Here is a 15019-nt window from a genome sequence, read left to right as displayed (position 1 = left end):
CCTTCCATGAGATGTGCAGGGACGAGTACGTGATGCTGATGATGTGGAAGAAGGCGGCTGCTGGAGAGATCATCTACAACAAGTGCCCCCCCAACGCCTCAGGTGAGGGGCGGGTGGCTCTCCCTGCATGCCTCCCACACCCGCCATTCTTGCCGCTCCCTTCCGGGCCCCCAGCCTCTTTGAGCCTCCATCCTGAGGTGTGGAGTGAAGTGAGTGAGAGCTCGGCCCCCACACCCAACCCTCTGTCCTGTCCCCGTGCAGGGTCTGCCAGCCGCCGCTGTCTCCTCAGTGCCCAGGGCGTGGCCTACTGGGGGCTGCCCAGCTTTGCCCGCTGCATCTCCCACGAGTACCGCTACCTGTATCTGTCAGTGAGTGCACCCTGCTGGGCTGGGGCGACACAGGATCTGTCCCAGACTCTGGTGGGCGTGGAGGGAGCTTGATTCTTGCTCGTGCCCATGTGCCTTGGCGTACATACAATGTGCCCACTTCTGCCTGGCTGTGCCTCTCCTTGTCTGACAAACTCCTACTCATCCCTCAAGGCCTGACTCTCAGATGTCTTCCCTTATCTCCAGTGCCTCCCCCTGTGCTCCTACAGCCCCCTGAGCTTCTCAGTCATTAGGTGTTATGAGTGCTCATCACAATGTCTGTGTTCTGTGAGACTGGGAGCTCCTTGAAGGCAGGGACAAAGTTGAAATTATTTTTATGTCCCCAGTGCCCAGCCCAGGGCTTGCCATGGGGTAAGAATGTTGTTAGCGAACGTGGCCTGTGTGTACTCGTCTGACTGTAACCGGTATTTGTTGTGTTTGTGCTTGGAGCTCGTATTTGAGAGAGAGAGAGAGCGCATTACACTCCAGCGTGTGATGACCTCTTTGGATTAGGGAGGTGCCTTGTCCCTCAACTGTGCTTGTCATCTTTTATATGTATATCTGAGCTCCTTCTTTCTTTTGCTGTTCCTATTTCAGTCTTTACGTATCTTTGGGGATTCTCTCTTTATGGGTCTCTTTCTTAGACTCTGTCTCCCCATGATCCCTTTGAGCATCTCTATCTGACCCTTTCCCTCTGGATGCAAGTGGTGGGTGGACTGGAGTGGGATGGGCCAGGGGCGGGTCCCGGCTCTTGACACTCTGGTGACAGCAGCCTACCTGTCACTGGCAGCTTCGGGAGCACCTGGCCAAGGGGCAGCGCATGCTGGCGGGCGAGGGCATGTCACAAGTGGTGCGGAGCCTGCAGGAGCTGCTGGCCCGGCGCACCTACTACAGTGGGGACCTGCTTTTCTCCGTGGACATTCTGAGGAATGTCACTGACACCTTCAAGAGAGCCACCTATGTGCCCTCGGCTGATGACGTGCAGGTACCCTCTACCCTGTCAAGAGGAAGGAGGGCTGAAGGTTCAGAAGCCCTAGATTGAAGGGGGAGGCCGGGCCCCTATAGCAGAGTCTGGGGGGGGTGGTGGCAGGTGTGGCTGTGGCGGGGAAGCTACTGTCCCTGGGGCTGGGACCTCCCAACACCCACTGCTCTCTCCCCAGCGCTTCTTCCAGGTGGTGAGCTTCATGGTGGATGCAGAGAACAAGGACAAGTGGGATGACGCTCAGCAGGTGAGGGGCTGGGCTTCCAGGCTTGTTCCCCCATGACCCACCCCTGCCTCGGTCCCTTATGCCCTGTCTGCCCCCAGGTGTCCCCTGGCTCTGTGCACCTGCTCCGGGTCGTGGAGGACTTCATTCACCTGGTGGGCGACGCTCTCAAGGCCTTCCAGAGCTCTCTGATTGTCACAGATAACCTGGGTACAAGGAGGCAGGCTGGGGAGGGGGTGCTGGATGTGGCCGAACGCAGGATGCCTTGGGGGAGGGATGGTTTCTGAGGGCTTTTCCTATCTTCCTCTCTTTCTCTGGGCCCTGCCTTTCCCTCATTTAACCCCTTATTTGTATCTCTGTCTCCATGTTTCTTCCCATGCTCCGTCTCTTTGTTGTTTCTCTGTATACGTGTCTCCCCGCCTCTTTGTTTGTACCAACCTTGGTGTCTGCATCTGCCTTCCTGCTGTCTGTCTCCCCCACATTCATCTCTTCCCCTGTGACCTTCCCCTCTGTTTCTGTCTCTGTCTGTCCTCTGCAGTGATCAGCATTCAGCGAGAGCCCGTCTCGGCTGTGTCCAGCGACATCACGTTCCCCATGCGTGGCCGCCGGGGCATGAAGGACTGGGTGCGGTACTCGGAGGACCGCCTCTTCCTACCCAAGGAGGTGCTCAGCCTCTCCTCCCCAGGGAAGCCGGCCGCATCCGGGGCAGCAGGCAGCCTTGGCAGGGGGAGAGGCCCAGGAACCGTGCCCCCTGGCCCGGGCCACTCCCACCAGCGCCTCCTCCCGGCAGACCCTGAGGAGTCCTCCTCCTACTTTGTGATTGGTGCTGTGCTCTACCGCACCCTCGGCCTCATCCTGCCGCCCCCCAGGTGAGTCCCTGGGAGGGGTGGATGGGGTTGCTGCGGGTCCAGGGAGGCCTAGGTAAGGGAAGGAGGGCTGAGCCCGTGCTGGCCACAGAGAGAGCCATCTGCAGCCTCAGGGACCCCTCGCCTGGCTCTGGACACAGGTGCTTCTCCAAGACATCCATGCAGCTCCCAGAGGCTTCAGAGGAGGTGCAGGGGTTGTTGGACTGAGCTCTAGACCTCACCCAAAGTCCTGGGCCCCACTGAACTCTAGGCCTTCCCCTGGCCTTGGCACCATGGTAGCCTCCTGCCCTCGATCCAAAGCACCTTCAGGGTTCCTGACTGGGTCTGGGCACCTGCTGGCAGGAGCTGACCTCAGCATCTGTCCCCCAGGCCCCCGCTGGCCGTCACATCCAGGGTGATGACAGTGACTGTGAGGCCCCCCACCCAGCCACTAGCTGAGCCCCTCATCACCGTGGAGCTCTCCTATATCATCAACGTGAGTGGGGCCCTGGGCGGGGACCGTGGATATGCCCCAGCCGGGGCAGCCAAAGGCCTGTCTGATGGGCAGGTGGTCTGCCCTGATGGCAGGCTGAACCGCTGACCTGTGTGGGGCCTGCCATGGCAGGATGGGGGTGGTCACGGGTGGGCAGCTTCCCACCCACGCTGCACTTAGGTCTTCTGCTCCTCAGGGCACCACGGATCCCCACTGTGCCAGCTGGGACTACTCCAGAGCGTGAGTTGGGCAGGGGCTCTGTGTGGGGAAGGCTGCAGCCCTGGGACTCCTCCCTCAGGAGGGGATGTCCTGCCTGGAAGGCCAGAGGGAGGGTGCCTTGGCACCATCCTTGGCCTGAGGGATCAAGGGCAAACCCTGTGGCTCCCGCTGCCTGCCTGCCTGCCCGCCTCTTGGATGTGGCCTTGCTCTGGGTTTCACCTGTCCTTGGGCAGTGGCCAGCACTGGGGGTGGGGCCATGGAGCTGGGCTGGGGCTCATTCCACCTCTCCCTCCACCCAAGAGATGCCAGTTCAGGGGACTGGGACACTGAGAGCTGCCAGACCTTGGAGACCCAGGCAGCCCACACTCGCTGCCAGTGCCAGCACCTGTCCACCTTTGCTGTGCTGGCCCAGCCGCCCAAGGACCTGGTGAGTGGGAGGGAAGTGCCTGGGCTGGGCCGGAGAAGAGGCTCCTGGGTGCCAGTGGCCATCTGTGACAGTGCTGGCGGGGATCTGGGTGATCCCACGTGGCGTTTGCGTGGGTGTACTTGTGGGATTGCACGTGGAAGTCTGTGCCCCTGGGATGGTGCTCACAGCGATGACACATGCCCAGGGGTGTGTGGCAGTGGGTGCTTGCATGCATATACACACACACATGTGTCTGGTTGTGTGTGGAAGAGTGCGGGTGACAGCATAAATACACGTCCACGTACGTGACTGGGTCTGCTCTGTGCACGTGTGGAGGCAGTGGTGAGTCCCCTAATGTGTGTGGGTGTGACACAGGTGTGGGTGCCAGTCTGTCCTAGACAGGAGGTGGGGAGGGCGATGGCACCCCTGTAGCTGCCCTCTCCCAGTGACCCATCGGACGGTCTGCCCCTCTACCCCAGACCCTGGAGCTGGCGGGCTCCCCCTCGGTCCCCCTTGTGATCGGCTGTGCTGTGTCCTGCATGGCGCTGCTCACCCTCCTTGCCATCTATGCCGCCTTCTGGAGGTAGGTGGGACGGTGGGGGGTTGGGGGGGGCGAGGGGCGGGGCGGGAGGTGGCCTGCCACCCCAGGTTGGGCTAGCTCCCCTGTCTCTGCCCACTGTGCCCCACCAGGTTTATAAAATCGGAACGCTCCATCATCCTGCTGAATTTCTGCCTATCTATCCTGGCATCCAACATCCTGATCCTCGTGGGCCAGTCGCGGGTGCTGAGCAAGGCAGGTGCAGGCTCACAGGGGGGCCGGGGTGTGAGAGTGGGGCGAAGGGGGGATGGCGCGTGTGCTCGTGTGTATGAAACTAAGTGCCGGATGTGTGTAGACACTCAAGCTGGGTGTTGGGTGAGGGTGTGTGTGGGAGATAGTGTGTGAGCGTACATGAGGGAGTCGGAGAGGGGGTGTGTGTACTCCAGTGAGGGATGTCTGTGTACATCTGTGAACGTGTACGTGAGCCGAGCGCCTGTGCACACGTGTGTTGGGCGTGTCTGCGGGCATGTGGGAGCCCAAGCGAAGCCTCCTGTGCCACTTGCCCGCATCTGATCTGTGTTGGCTGTCCCTTATGCCCCCTCGGCCCTCTCTGCACAGCGCCAGCCCTGCTGGTGCCAGACGTGGGGCCCACCCGGCCATGACGTGGCAGGCACTCCTGTTTGTCCCCCTCCCTGACAGCCCCGTCTGTGCGTGGGCAGCCTGCCCGCCCGCCTCCTGGATGCCGAGTGCCGTGTGCGTGTCACCGGGCCTGTGTCGTGCTGTGTGTGGGTGCAGGAAGACGGGGGTGCCTGGCAGGGTTCTGTGGGAGGCGGAGCTCAGGTGGGCGGCTGTGGCAGCGCCCAGCAGCAGACGTGGGAAGCCCGGCGCCTCCCACCCTGGCGGCTGCTCAGGGCCACTCCCTCCCTCTCCTTCTCCCTGCAGGGTGTGTGCACCATGACAGCCGCCTTCCTGCACTTTTTCTTCCTCTCGTCCTTTTGCTGGGTGCTCACTGAGGCCTGGCAGTCCTACCTGGCTGTCATCGGACGGATGCGCACCCGCCTCGTCCGCAAGCGCTTCCTTTGCCTGGGCTGGGGTGAGCAGGGCTCGTGCTGGACCCTGTCACTGGGCCTTGGGGGCAGGGGCAGCAAGTGAGCTTCCGGCCCCGGCCCTGCTCTCTGGGCACAGGGGTCAGCTGGGCTGGGGGTCTGGGAGAATGAAGGACCCTGAGGACGAGCGGCCATCTCACTCTGGCTCCCCCGCTCCCCCAGGTCTGCCTGCCCTGGTGGTGGCCGTGTCGGTCGGCTTTACCCGCACCAAAGGATACGGTACATCCAGCTAGTACGTGGGCCTTCCCGGGGTGGGAAGCGGGAGTCAGTGGACCTGATAGGCCTCCAGACTTCTCGGGCTGTGATCCTGGCCCACTCCTGCTGTGGGACTTTGGGCACATTCTCCCGTCTCAGCCTGTTTCCCTGACTATAAAAGGCTGTGCTGGGATTGGATAATCTCAGAACCATTTAGGTCAGGGATCAACCCTGGTAGCCCCAGGGCCCTTGTTAGAGGGTCTCAGCAACAGTCAGTGGCTCGCTCTCACCCTGTCTGGGTCCCTGCCCCATGCGTAAGGTGACCTGGCAGCTCAGGGAGCCCTGAGGGATGGTGTTTGAGCATGGGAGCGGGCCCACTGGTTGTCTGATACCCCCTCTTTCCGCCCTCCCCAGCTGCTGGCTCTCTCTGGAGGGTGGTCTGCTTTATGCCTTCGTGGGCCCAGCAGCTGTCATTGTCCTGGTATGTGCCCCTGCAGCATCCTGGGAGGGGCATGGCCCCAGGGGGTCTACCTCCTCCACCTGGGGATTTCCCTGCCAGGAGGGCATCTGGTGATCCTGTCTTCCCCTACCCCACTCCACCGGGCCCCCAGGTGAATATGCTCATCGGAATCATCGTCTTCAACAAGCTCATGGCTCGTGATGGCATCTCAGACAAGTCCAAGAAGCAGAGGGCCGGGTAAGGGGAGGGGGCTCGCTGTGACTTGGCCTTGTGGGAAATGCTGTAGGGAGGGTGGGCCACAGCCACTCTTGGAGACTCAGGGCTTGATGATGCGACCGGGGCTCCCTGACCTTGGTGCATCAAGGGTGCAGGCAAGGTGGGCACCCGGTGTGCTCAGCTGCAGCCCCTCGCCCACCCTAACCCACCTCTCTCTCTCTCATCTGCCCTCCCCCTCCCACCCCACTCGGGGCTCACACTGCCCCATCTCTTCCCACTTCCCGTGTGTCTCCCCCCTTCTCCCATGTCTGTGCCGCCCCCGAGGTCGGAGCGGTGCCCCTGGGCCAGCCTGCTCCTCCCCTGCTCAGCGTGTGGAGCGGTCCCCAGCCCCCTGCTCAGCTCAGCCTCGGCCAGGAACGCCATGTTAGTTGTGCCCCCGTGGGAAAGGGGGGGGGGGTGGGAGGGGGCAAAAGAAGGGGGGGCAGTGCCCATGGTGGGGGGAGGAGGGATATCAGCCCAGTGCCCTGGAAAGCTTGCCCTGCCCCGCCAACTGCCATGCACTCTCAAGGGCTCAACATTGTGATGGCAAAGAGGCCACAGGGAATGAATGTCTGTGCCTTCCAGAAAATGCCGGATTCCCGTGCCCACCCCTTGCTCCCTGGCCCTGCCCCCCCAGCCCCGGCTTACATTTTATCCAGGCACAGACACACACTCCCCCTTATAGCCCCAACCTACAGAGGCTCATAGAATCTTCCACCCTTAGAATTTTTGAGCCCATAGAACCTCAGAATTAGAATGGTAGAATCTTAGAATAAGACAATCAGAAGCTAAGAATGTTCGAATGAGTGAATCATAGAGTCTTATCATCTGTCATAGAATCTGAGACTTAGAATTTCAGAGGCATTGAATCTTACAATCAGTTGGAGGACAGAGAATCTTGGAGGTAGGGAATTATTTCACTGAGCTGTCCCCGGGCAGCTGAGACTCTTAAAATCCCAGCTGCACAAGAGTAGAATGAATGAATGAACTTCAGGGCTTCAGGCCCAACCTCCCACTCAGGGCCAGAAATCCAGCTGACCCTCCCTGAGCAGTGGGGGCCCAGCTCTGTCTTGCACACCTCCAGGATCAGGGAGCTCACTGCCTCTGGAGGCGGCTGGCACCGTCTCTGGGAACCTCTGTATAGCAGAAAGCTCCCTTTCGCTTGGGCTCCCATCTGCCTCTCTGACTCAGTCTCTCAGAACTAGCAGTTAAAAGCTTGGGCTTCTGAGGCGCCACTTGGGTTTGCATCCCGGCTCTGTCTCTGTCTGCCCAGCTGGGCACACTCCAGTTTCCTCATCTGTAAATTGGGATAATAATTCCCATGCCTGTTTACTGGAGTTGTTTTGGTCACAGTGTGATTAATGTATGTAAAGTATTTGGTGTAGGGCCTGCCGGAGAATTGGTGGTTAATCAGTGGTAGCCCTCATGGCTGTGATTAGGTCCTCTCTTTAGTCTTGGCTCTGCCCCCGGGGCCTATGGAGACCACTGTGCCCGCCCCCTGCCAGGCTGAACAGCCCTGGACCGCTCTTCCTAGGGCAGGTCTTGGCTGCCTGCCCATCTTTCTGCCTTGTCCAGAGCTGTGCCCACCCCTGCTTGACTCTCCCACCGGCGGTGTTCATGAGGCAGAGTGGGCAGGGTGTAGCACCTGGCCCAGTAGGGCAAGACTGCCCTACTGTGCGCTCGTGGGCTGTTGCTGGTGGGGGCGGGCTGGCACTGGTGCCCGGATGCCTGGGCCCCTCTGCCTTTTTTCTCTGCCCTCCCTTGTCAAGGAGGCCGGGGATGTGTGGGTTTGGCCCTGACCCTGGCTTTGACCCCCAGCCCCAGCTATGATCTTTCTGCCCAGCTCTGAGCAGGCCCTGGGAGCCTGGCACCTCCTCCTTGGGAAGCTGAAGGGGAGGAGCCTCTGCTGCCCTGGCCCCCCGTCTTCTCCCCAAAGATTTGTGCTCTGTGATGTCCTCCGTCCTCTCTGCCGATTTAACCTTCCTGTGTGTCTCTGCCCGTCTCATCCGCTCTCTCACCATGTCTGCCGTCTCTCTTTGTCCCTCTCCCTCTCCTCCCCTCCCAGACTCTCTGGGGATGTGGCCCAGGCCTGTGATTCTGTGCAAATTGTGGCTGAAACTCACAGCGTCTGTATCTGTCTCCCTCCTCCTCTTCTCTCCCACTGTTTCTTTCCACCTGCTTTGTCTCTGTCCGCTGATGCTGCCTCTGGCTCAGTCCCATTGTGTCGGTGTGTCTGTCCCTCCCCCTCTCCTTGTCCCCCAGTTTTCTGCTCTTTGTCTTTGTTCTGTTTCTCTGCCTCCGGCTCCTCAGCCTCCCTGCTTGGGGACATTACTGAGGTCTTGGCATTTGGGGCCCTGCCAGTCGTGGGCAGCTTAAGGGCCCCAGGCTGAGTGCAGGCCCAGGCTCCGCCCAGCCTGTCCCCTGGAGTGTCGCCCTGACGGACCCTCTGCCTTGTCCTCAGGGCCTCGCTCTGGAGCTCCTGCGTGGTGCTGCCCCTGCTGGCGCTCACCTGGATGTCCGCCGTCCTGGCCATGACAGACCGCCGCTCCGTCCTCTTCCAGGCCCTCTTTGCTGTCTTCAACTCCGCGCAGGGCTTTGTCATCACGGCTGTGCACTGCTTTCTGCGCCGAGAGGTGGGCTGGGCCTCTCCTGCCCCTGTCCGCCCCCGACCATGCCAGTCCCTCGCTTGTCCCCACGGTGCAGATGGGTGCAGATGGGGAAGATTGAGGCCCGACCGGGTCCCCAGCTGGGCAGCCCTTGATGTGCACGCTGGTAGCTTGGGCAGCCTTGGCCTTGGCCTCGGCCCCCTGGGGCTCCTTCTCCCCTCCCCTAGGCTGGATGCGCTTCTTTCCTTCCACACCCGTCTGGGTGCCTGGGGTGGGAGGCACAGCCAACCGTGGCGGGGGGCCCTGTGGCAGCCTCAGGCCCAGCAGGCACCTGCTGCCCCCAGGTCCAGGATGTGGTGAAGTGCCAGATGGGCGTGTGCCGGGCCGATGAGAGTGAAGACTCCCCCGACTCGTGTAAGAACGGGCAGCTGCAGATCCTGGTGAGTGAGGAGGCCTGGGCAGGGCACAGGTGCATTCTGAGTGCCCCCTGCCCTAGACCCCTCACCTGCCTCATCTATGGCAGGGAAGGAACAGAGACTGGGTTTGATTCAGGCTCAGCCACTGACAGCTGGGTGGCCTTGGGCAAGTCCTTCCCCCCTTCAGTCTTCCTGCTGTCAGGTGTGGCTGGAGGAGACCACGCCTGGGGCCCCTCTGCTCTGTTGGGCAGTGTGCCCAACAGAGGCAGACCCTCTGGGTGGGTAGGGAGGGGCCTGCATCCCCCCCACCCTGATACATGGATCCTCTCTCTGCCTGTCTGCTCTCTCCCTCTCTGCTTATAGTCAGACTTTGAAAAAGATGTGGATCTGGCTTGTCAGACAGGTGAGTGGGCCAGGGCAGAGCCGAGAATGGCCCCAGAGAGGGGCAAGAAGGGAGGGCCCCCAGCCGCACCAAGGAAGGCCCTGACAGGCGTCTGGCTGCGGGGTCCAACTTTTGAGTCAGGCAACCCTGAGTTGGATTCAAGGCTGTGAACACCACTCACTGTATGACTCTGGGCAAACAGCTTACCCTGGAGCCTCAGTTAACACCACCTATAAAGGAGAGAAATCTGTCCTCCCAGGGTGGGTGGGAGCCTTACGTGAACTGGGGGACGTCAAGTGCCTAGCCGCGTGCTCGGCACAAAGTGGCTGTTATATCATTGTGTCATTTCCATGATTCTTACCAGAACCTCCTTCAAGTTCTGTCTCCTGGGGAGAAGCTGCCCAGGGAGCGGGGAGGAGCAAGGCTCTTTTGACAGCCTTGGGGCTGTCGGGTCAGAGGTCAGGACCCGCACCCGGGCACTGTGGGAGCTGGGCCTTGGCTTCGTTCCTCGCCCTCCCTTGCTGTGGGCCTCTGGGATAGACACCTTCTTAACCCCTGTGTTAACCACCCAGCCATCACGCCAGGACTCAGTTTCCCCTGCTGTCCAAGCTCAGGGGCTTGCTACCTGCTCAGCCTGGGCAAGGGCATCTGGGGGCTCCTCCTCCCCCGGACTTACCTCCCTCCACTCCTGCCCCCAGTGCTGTTCAAGGAGGTCAACACTTGTAACCCGTCCACCATCACGGGCACACTGTCCCGCCTGTCCCTGGACGAGGACGAGGAGCCCAAGTCCTGCCTCGTGGGTCCTGAGGGCAGCCTCAGCTTCTCACCGCTGCCTGGCAATCTCCTGGTGCCCATGGCAGCCTCACCAGGGCTGGGGGAGCCACCGCCCCCCCAGGAGGCCAACCCTGTGTACATGTGTGGGGAGGGTGGCCTGCGGCAGCTGGATCTCACGTGGCTGCAGCCTGCCGAGCCGGGCTCCGACGGGGACTACATGGTGCTGCCCCGGAGGACTCTGAGCTTGCAGCCCGGCGGCGGGGGCGGAGGTGGCGAGGACGCCCCACGGGCCCGGCCCGAGGGCACCCCCCGGCGGGCTGCCAAGGCACTGGGCCATGCCGAAGGCTACCCCAGCTTCCTGTCTGTGGACCACTCGGGCCTGGGGCTGGGCCCTGCCTACGGGTCGCTACAGAACCCCTACGGGATGACCTTCCAACCACCACCGCCGACACCCAGCGCCCGCCAAGTGCCCGAGCCGGGGGAGCGCAGCCGGACCATGCCCCGCACCGTGCCCGGCTCCACCATGAAGCTGGGCTCCCTGGAGGTAAGGGGCTGCTGGGCACGGGCGGGGGGTGAGGGGGTGGGAGGCCTGCCCCCGGGTGCCTGTGACTACGTCTGGCAGCAGCCGGGAAGGGACAGCCGGCAGCCTCCTCATACAAAGTCCTGGGGAGTATATCTGCTGTGCGTTTCTCCTCCGTTTGTGCCCACGGCGGCTCCAAGGGAATCCTGGCTCCTCTGAGCTCCTCAGATGGGCTTGGACGCCACGCGCTGAGGGTGCACTTCTCGAAGGTGCTCACACTTGCTTTAGTGCCTGTTTTGGGGTGACCGGTTAGGATGGGCCCTCCTTTAAGGGGCCTGTGGCTCAGGCCTGGTGCTCTGTTGCTAGGGAAGCCACATCATAGGGGATGAGAGCCTGGGTCTCTGAGTCCCCAACTTCAGATCTGGACGCTGCTGATCAGTGAGATTTGGAGCATAATCTTCCCCTGAGGCTCACGTAGTCTCTCTTCGCCTTAATCTCTCCGAGCCTCAGTCTCCTCATTTGTAAAGTGGGGATAACACAGGAGCAGCCTCTTGGTAGAGTTGTTGCGAGGACTAATTGATATAAAATATTTATCTCTGTGTGGAGCAGGTAGAAAGTGCTAGATGATTGGGGATTGCTACTGGTATCATTCCTGAAATCAGCCTCAGGCACTGCCCATAGGCCTGTGGTAATTGCCCCTCTCTTCCTGAGAAAATGTCAGCCCATCTCTTTCCCTGCCTGTGTGTTTTCTGTGGCTGTCCCACCTTCTCTCTGACCTCCTCAGGCCTGCTCCCTGCAGGGAATCACTGGCAACAAGCAGTTGGTCGTGGCCCACTGTAGAACTCTAGAACTTTCGTTGGAGGGATGAGGAGGGTGTGGATGAGGACAGGGTCAGGAGTCACAGCTCGGGCACCACTGGCTGCTCATGTTCGGCCCCAGAAACCAGCTCCCCTTCCTCCCCACAGAGAAAACTAAGTTAGCAGCTAGAAGGTTTGCAAGTTTAGTTTTTCTCCCGAAATGTTTCTTGAACATTTGGTGCCTGCTCTTGCCGCAGATGGCAGAAACAGGAAGGCGTCACAAAGACAGAAAACTTGACACGGGAACTGGGGAGGGGAGCGCTCAGCATCGTGGCAGGTTTTGTTCTGGGGACACCTGTCCATGCTTGGGCCCCTGAGGAGGGACCAGCCCTGGGCTCCTTGTGTGGGAGGTAGCAAAAAACACGGCAGAGTCTTGAGGGGTCAAGGATGACGTCCAGAATTCCGGTGTGGGCAACTGCGATGGGGCGGAGGAGCGTGTTTGGGGCGGGGGAATTTAGAGTTTATTCTCTTGGGCGCAGCCGTGTGTGCCTTGCCCGTGGGCATCAGGGAGCAGGGAGAGGAGTCCCGCTGCCTCCAGAAAGTGCAGTGTGGCTGGGAACGGGGAGGACGTGTGTGTGTGTGTGTGTGCGTGTGCGTGTGTGTGTGTGTGTGTGTGTGTGTGTGTGTGGTGAAGGGCAGGGGAGAGCGCAGGGCAGAGTGCGGGGGCCGAGAGTTGGAGACGCCAGGGTGGATGGCGAAGAAAGAGCAGGCAGGGAGGTGGAAGGACCAGGAGAGGGGTGTCACCACCGCCAGTGGTGGTGAGCGTGTCTGCAGGCCTGGGACTGGGGAGATCTAGATGGCGGTTTTAGCGGCGTCCTTGAGGACTGTGGGGCAAGTCCCTTCACTCTGGACCTCAGTTTCCCCAGTGTAACCTGAGAAGGTTGGTCTTGGCCTTGTGAGCACTCCTGCGCCAACATTCTGAGACTCTAAGGCCTCCTTCTTGAGTGGCACCGAATGCTGCGTAGGCCACTGGGGCCTTGAAGGTGGTCTTGGGCAAGTGAGAGCCGGGAGAGGCATGAGGGAGGGAGGCCAGGGGAGGCAGGGCCAAATTTGGCAGGAAAAGGGGCAAAGTGCGGTGAAAGGAAGGTTTCTGTAACCCTGCGTCCTGTATTTGCAGGACAAGTGGAGGTTTCCAGGGAGAGAGGAGCCCGTTGGTGGCAGAGAGGATGGGGCAACATGGGGCAGGACAGAGGGGTAGGATCCAGGACACAGAGGAAGGAGGGTCTGCTCTGTGATCCCATGTGGGGATCTGTGTCCCGCCGTGTTGCAAGTCTGCGCTGTGACATCTGGTCCACGTGCAGGTGCATGTCTACGCGTGTGCCAGCCTGTGTGTGCCCCTGGCAGTCCTGTGGTGGGGTAGCGCCTTGGCACCTCATTTCCCAGGCCCCAAGCCCATTTCCACAACCTCAAGGGCTGTCCTTTAAAGGATTCCTAGCTCCTGAGCCTGGGCTGGGGGAAGGTACAGTGGGCAGACCCTGGGAGAGCAGATTTCCTCACTCTAAGCCCCCTGCACATGGTAAAAAGTTTTCTTCTCTTTCACTGCTTCCTTGTTGCTCCTTCCCAGCGAAAGAAGTTACGGTATTCAGACCTGGACTTTGAGGTAAGTGCTACAGTGTATGTATGTGTTGGGTTTGGGATTGCTGGGGGCGGTTTGTCCCTGGAGGGTCCCCTCCTAAAATTAGCCCAAGCCCCAGTGCAGAGCCTGACCCCATGGCGGTCCCTCAACTGCCCAAGCCCGTAGCTCTGGGGTGAAGAAAGAGCCAGGCCTTGTCCCAGAGGGGCTGGCAGCAGGCAGGGATGTGGGGACCCAGGATGCTGAGCGTCCCGTGGGGAGCACCTGCCCTGACGCCCTGTGGCTCCCAGAAGGTGATGCACACCCGGAAACGGCACTCGGAACTCTACCATGAGCTCAACCAGAAATTCCACACTTTCGACCGCTACCGCAGCCAGTCCACGGCCAAGGTGAGGGCTCCTCTTGTGACTGCCCCTGCCTGAAGCTCGGGGCCCAACCTGGCACAGTGGCCCCTGGGGTCAGACCCTGACCCGTGGCCCCCGTTGCAGAGGGAGAAGCGGTGGAGTGTGTCCTCAGGTGGGGCAGCCGAACGGAGCGTGTCCAGCGTAAGTGCCCCAGGCTGGGGTGGGGTGGGGGGAGGTGGGCCTCGAGGCACTCATTCCCTCCCTGCCCTCCTCCCCGGCCTGGGCAGCCTCAGCTTGCCTCACCAAGGGCCTGCCCGTGGCATAAGCAACAGTCTGGGGTTTTTAGGAGATGGGGGGTTTTGGTGGGAGCTCCATCAGGATCTTGAGGAGGGTGGGCAGCAGAAGACATGGTCTCAGGGGGCCACTTTGAGCACAGGGATCAGGAACCCCACTCTGGAGCCAGGCGGGTCTGGATTTGAACTCCACTTTGGCACCCGATTGCTCGGTAACTTTGGGCGTCACTGGCCCTCCCTGGGCCTTCTCAGTTGGTTCTTCTGTACAGTGGGTGAGAGGGTATTGGCCCATCGCCACGGGCCCTTCCCTCTCCCCGCCACAGGAGAAACCCAGTCCAGGGGAGCGTCCCGGCTTGTCCCAACAGCGGCGACATCAGAGCTGGAGCACCTTTAAGTCTATGACGCTGGGCTCGCTGCCCCCCAAGCCCCGAGAACGGCTGGCCCTGCACCGGGCAGCAGCCTGGGAGCCCACAGAACCACCGGATGGTGACTTCCAGACAGAGGTGTGAGTGCCACTCCGGACTGCCCACTGCGTATAAATATTATATATCTCTCTATTTTCACACTCCACTTTGGAACTACCCAGGAGCCAGCGCCCCCTCCCCTCTCCCGAGGGCTGGGCAGGGAGGCACAGTGGACTCAGCTGGGCTGGGGGAGCCAGACACGGCGTGGCCGGGGGACCAGGGCCCTTCCTTGTCTCTCAGAGGCCCCTCAGCCCCTGGAGCCCCATCTTCACCCCCAGCCTGTCTGTCCCTGTCCCGGGCTGGGGAGCGGGGAGGGAACTTTCTTGGGAATAAACTTCACTCTGTGGATTTTGCTGCTGAGCTATTTGCTTTCCCCAGGGGAAGGCCCAGCCCTGGGACCCCAACTTTGTTCCTCCATCTCTTTGGTTCGCCTCGCTCGGTCTTGTCAAATTGTGATGGGGTCAGGCTGACTCCACCTGGGAGGGGGTGGCCTAGGCTCTGACTCCATCCTTGCCCCTGACTCCCTGGGTGACCCTGGACACAACCCTTCCCCTGTTGGGGCCTGAGGTAAGCAGATTGGGAATGTAGGGTGGGGCCCCTTGAAGTAGGACTTCCCCATTGGCTGTGATGGTCATGGCTGCCTTTCACTGGGGCCCAGAGGCCAGGCAGAGCTTAGTGACCTCAGGTTCCCCATATGTGAAAT

The 15019-nt window shown here is 61.0% G+C and overlaps 1 protein-coding gene across 11 annotated transcripts in view; it reads left to right on the top strand.

The window, feature by feature from the left end:
- Window positions 1-14664, top strand: part of ADGRB2 (adhesion G protein-coupled receptor B2) — a 36312-nt gene extending 21648 nt beyond the window's left edge. For 5 of the 11 annotated variants that reach the window (XM_068539375.1, XM_068539379.1, XM_068539378.1 and 2 more), the window contains 24 exons: window positions 1-102; window positions 262-368; window positions 1156-1350; window positions 1526-1594; window positions 1672-1780; window positions 2109-2439; window positions 2806-2911; window positions 3105-3148; window positions 3428-3554; window positions 4013-4116; window positions 4224-4326; window positions 5014-5164; window positions 5340-5409; window positions 5787-5853; window positions 5984-6069; window positions 6373-6471; window positions 8549-8720; window positions 9038-9133; window positions 9473-9512; window positions 10190-10809; window positions 13207-13242; window positions 13506-13604; window positions 13704-13760; window positions 14176-14664. In XM_068539375.1, coding sequence (XP_068395476.1) covers window positions 1-102; window positions 262-368; window positions 1156-1350; window positions 1526-1594; window positions 1672-1780; window positions 2109-2439; window positions 2806-2911; window positions 3105-3148; window positions 3428-3554; window positions 4013-4116; window positions 4224-4326; window positions 5014-5164; window positions 5340-5409; window positions 5787-5853; window positions 5984-6069; window positions 6373-6471; window positions 8549-8720; window positions 9038-9133; window positions 9473-9512; window positions 10190-10809; window positions 13207-13242; window positions 13506-13604; window positions 13704-13760; window positions 14176-14361 — 3176 coding nt within the window. In that variant the 3' untranslated portion in view covers window positions 14362-14664. Of the gene's footprint in view, window positions 103-261; window positions 369-1155; window positions 1351-1525; window positions 1595-1671; window positions 1781-2108; window positions 2440-2805; window positions 2912-3104; window positions 3149-3427; window positions 3555-4012; window positions 4117-4223; window positions 4327-5013; window positions 5165-5339; window positions 5410-5786; window positions 5854-5983; window positions 6070-6372; window positions 6472-8548; window positions 8721-9037; window positions 9134-9472; window positions 9513-10189; window positions 10810-13206; window positions 13243-13505; window positions 13605-13703; window positions 13761-14175 lie in introns of those variants that run through there. The other 6 variants (XM_068539371.1, XM_068539374.1, XM_068539373.1 and 3 more) reach the window with 6 other exon arrangements.
- The last annotated feature ends 355 nt before the right edge of the window (window positions 14665-15019 follow it).

The sequence above is a fragment of the Eschrichtius robustus genome, chromosome 3 (genome assembly GCF_028021215.1).
Source record: "Eschrichtius robustus isolate mEscRob2 chromosome 3, mEscRob2.pri, whole genome shotgun sequence".
Classification (NCBI taxonomy): domain Eukaryota; kingdom Metazoa; phylum Chordata; class Mammalia; order Artiodactyla; family Eschrichtiidae; genus Eschrichtius; species Eschrichtius robustus.
Note: the sequence above shows the minus strand (reverse complement) of the source record. Positions and strands in the feature narration are given on the sequence as shown.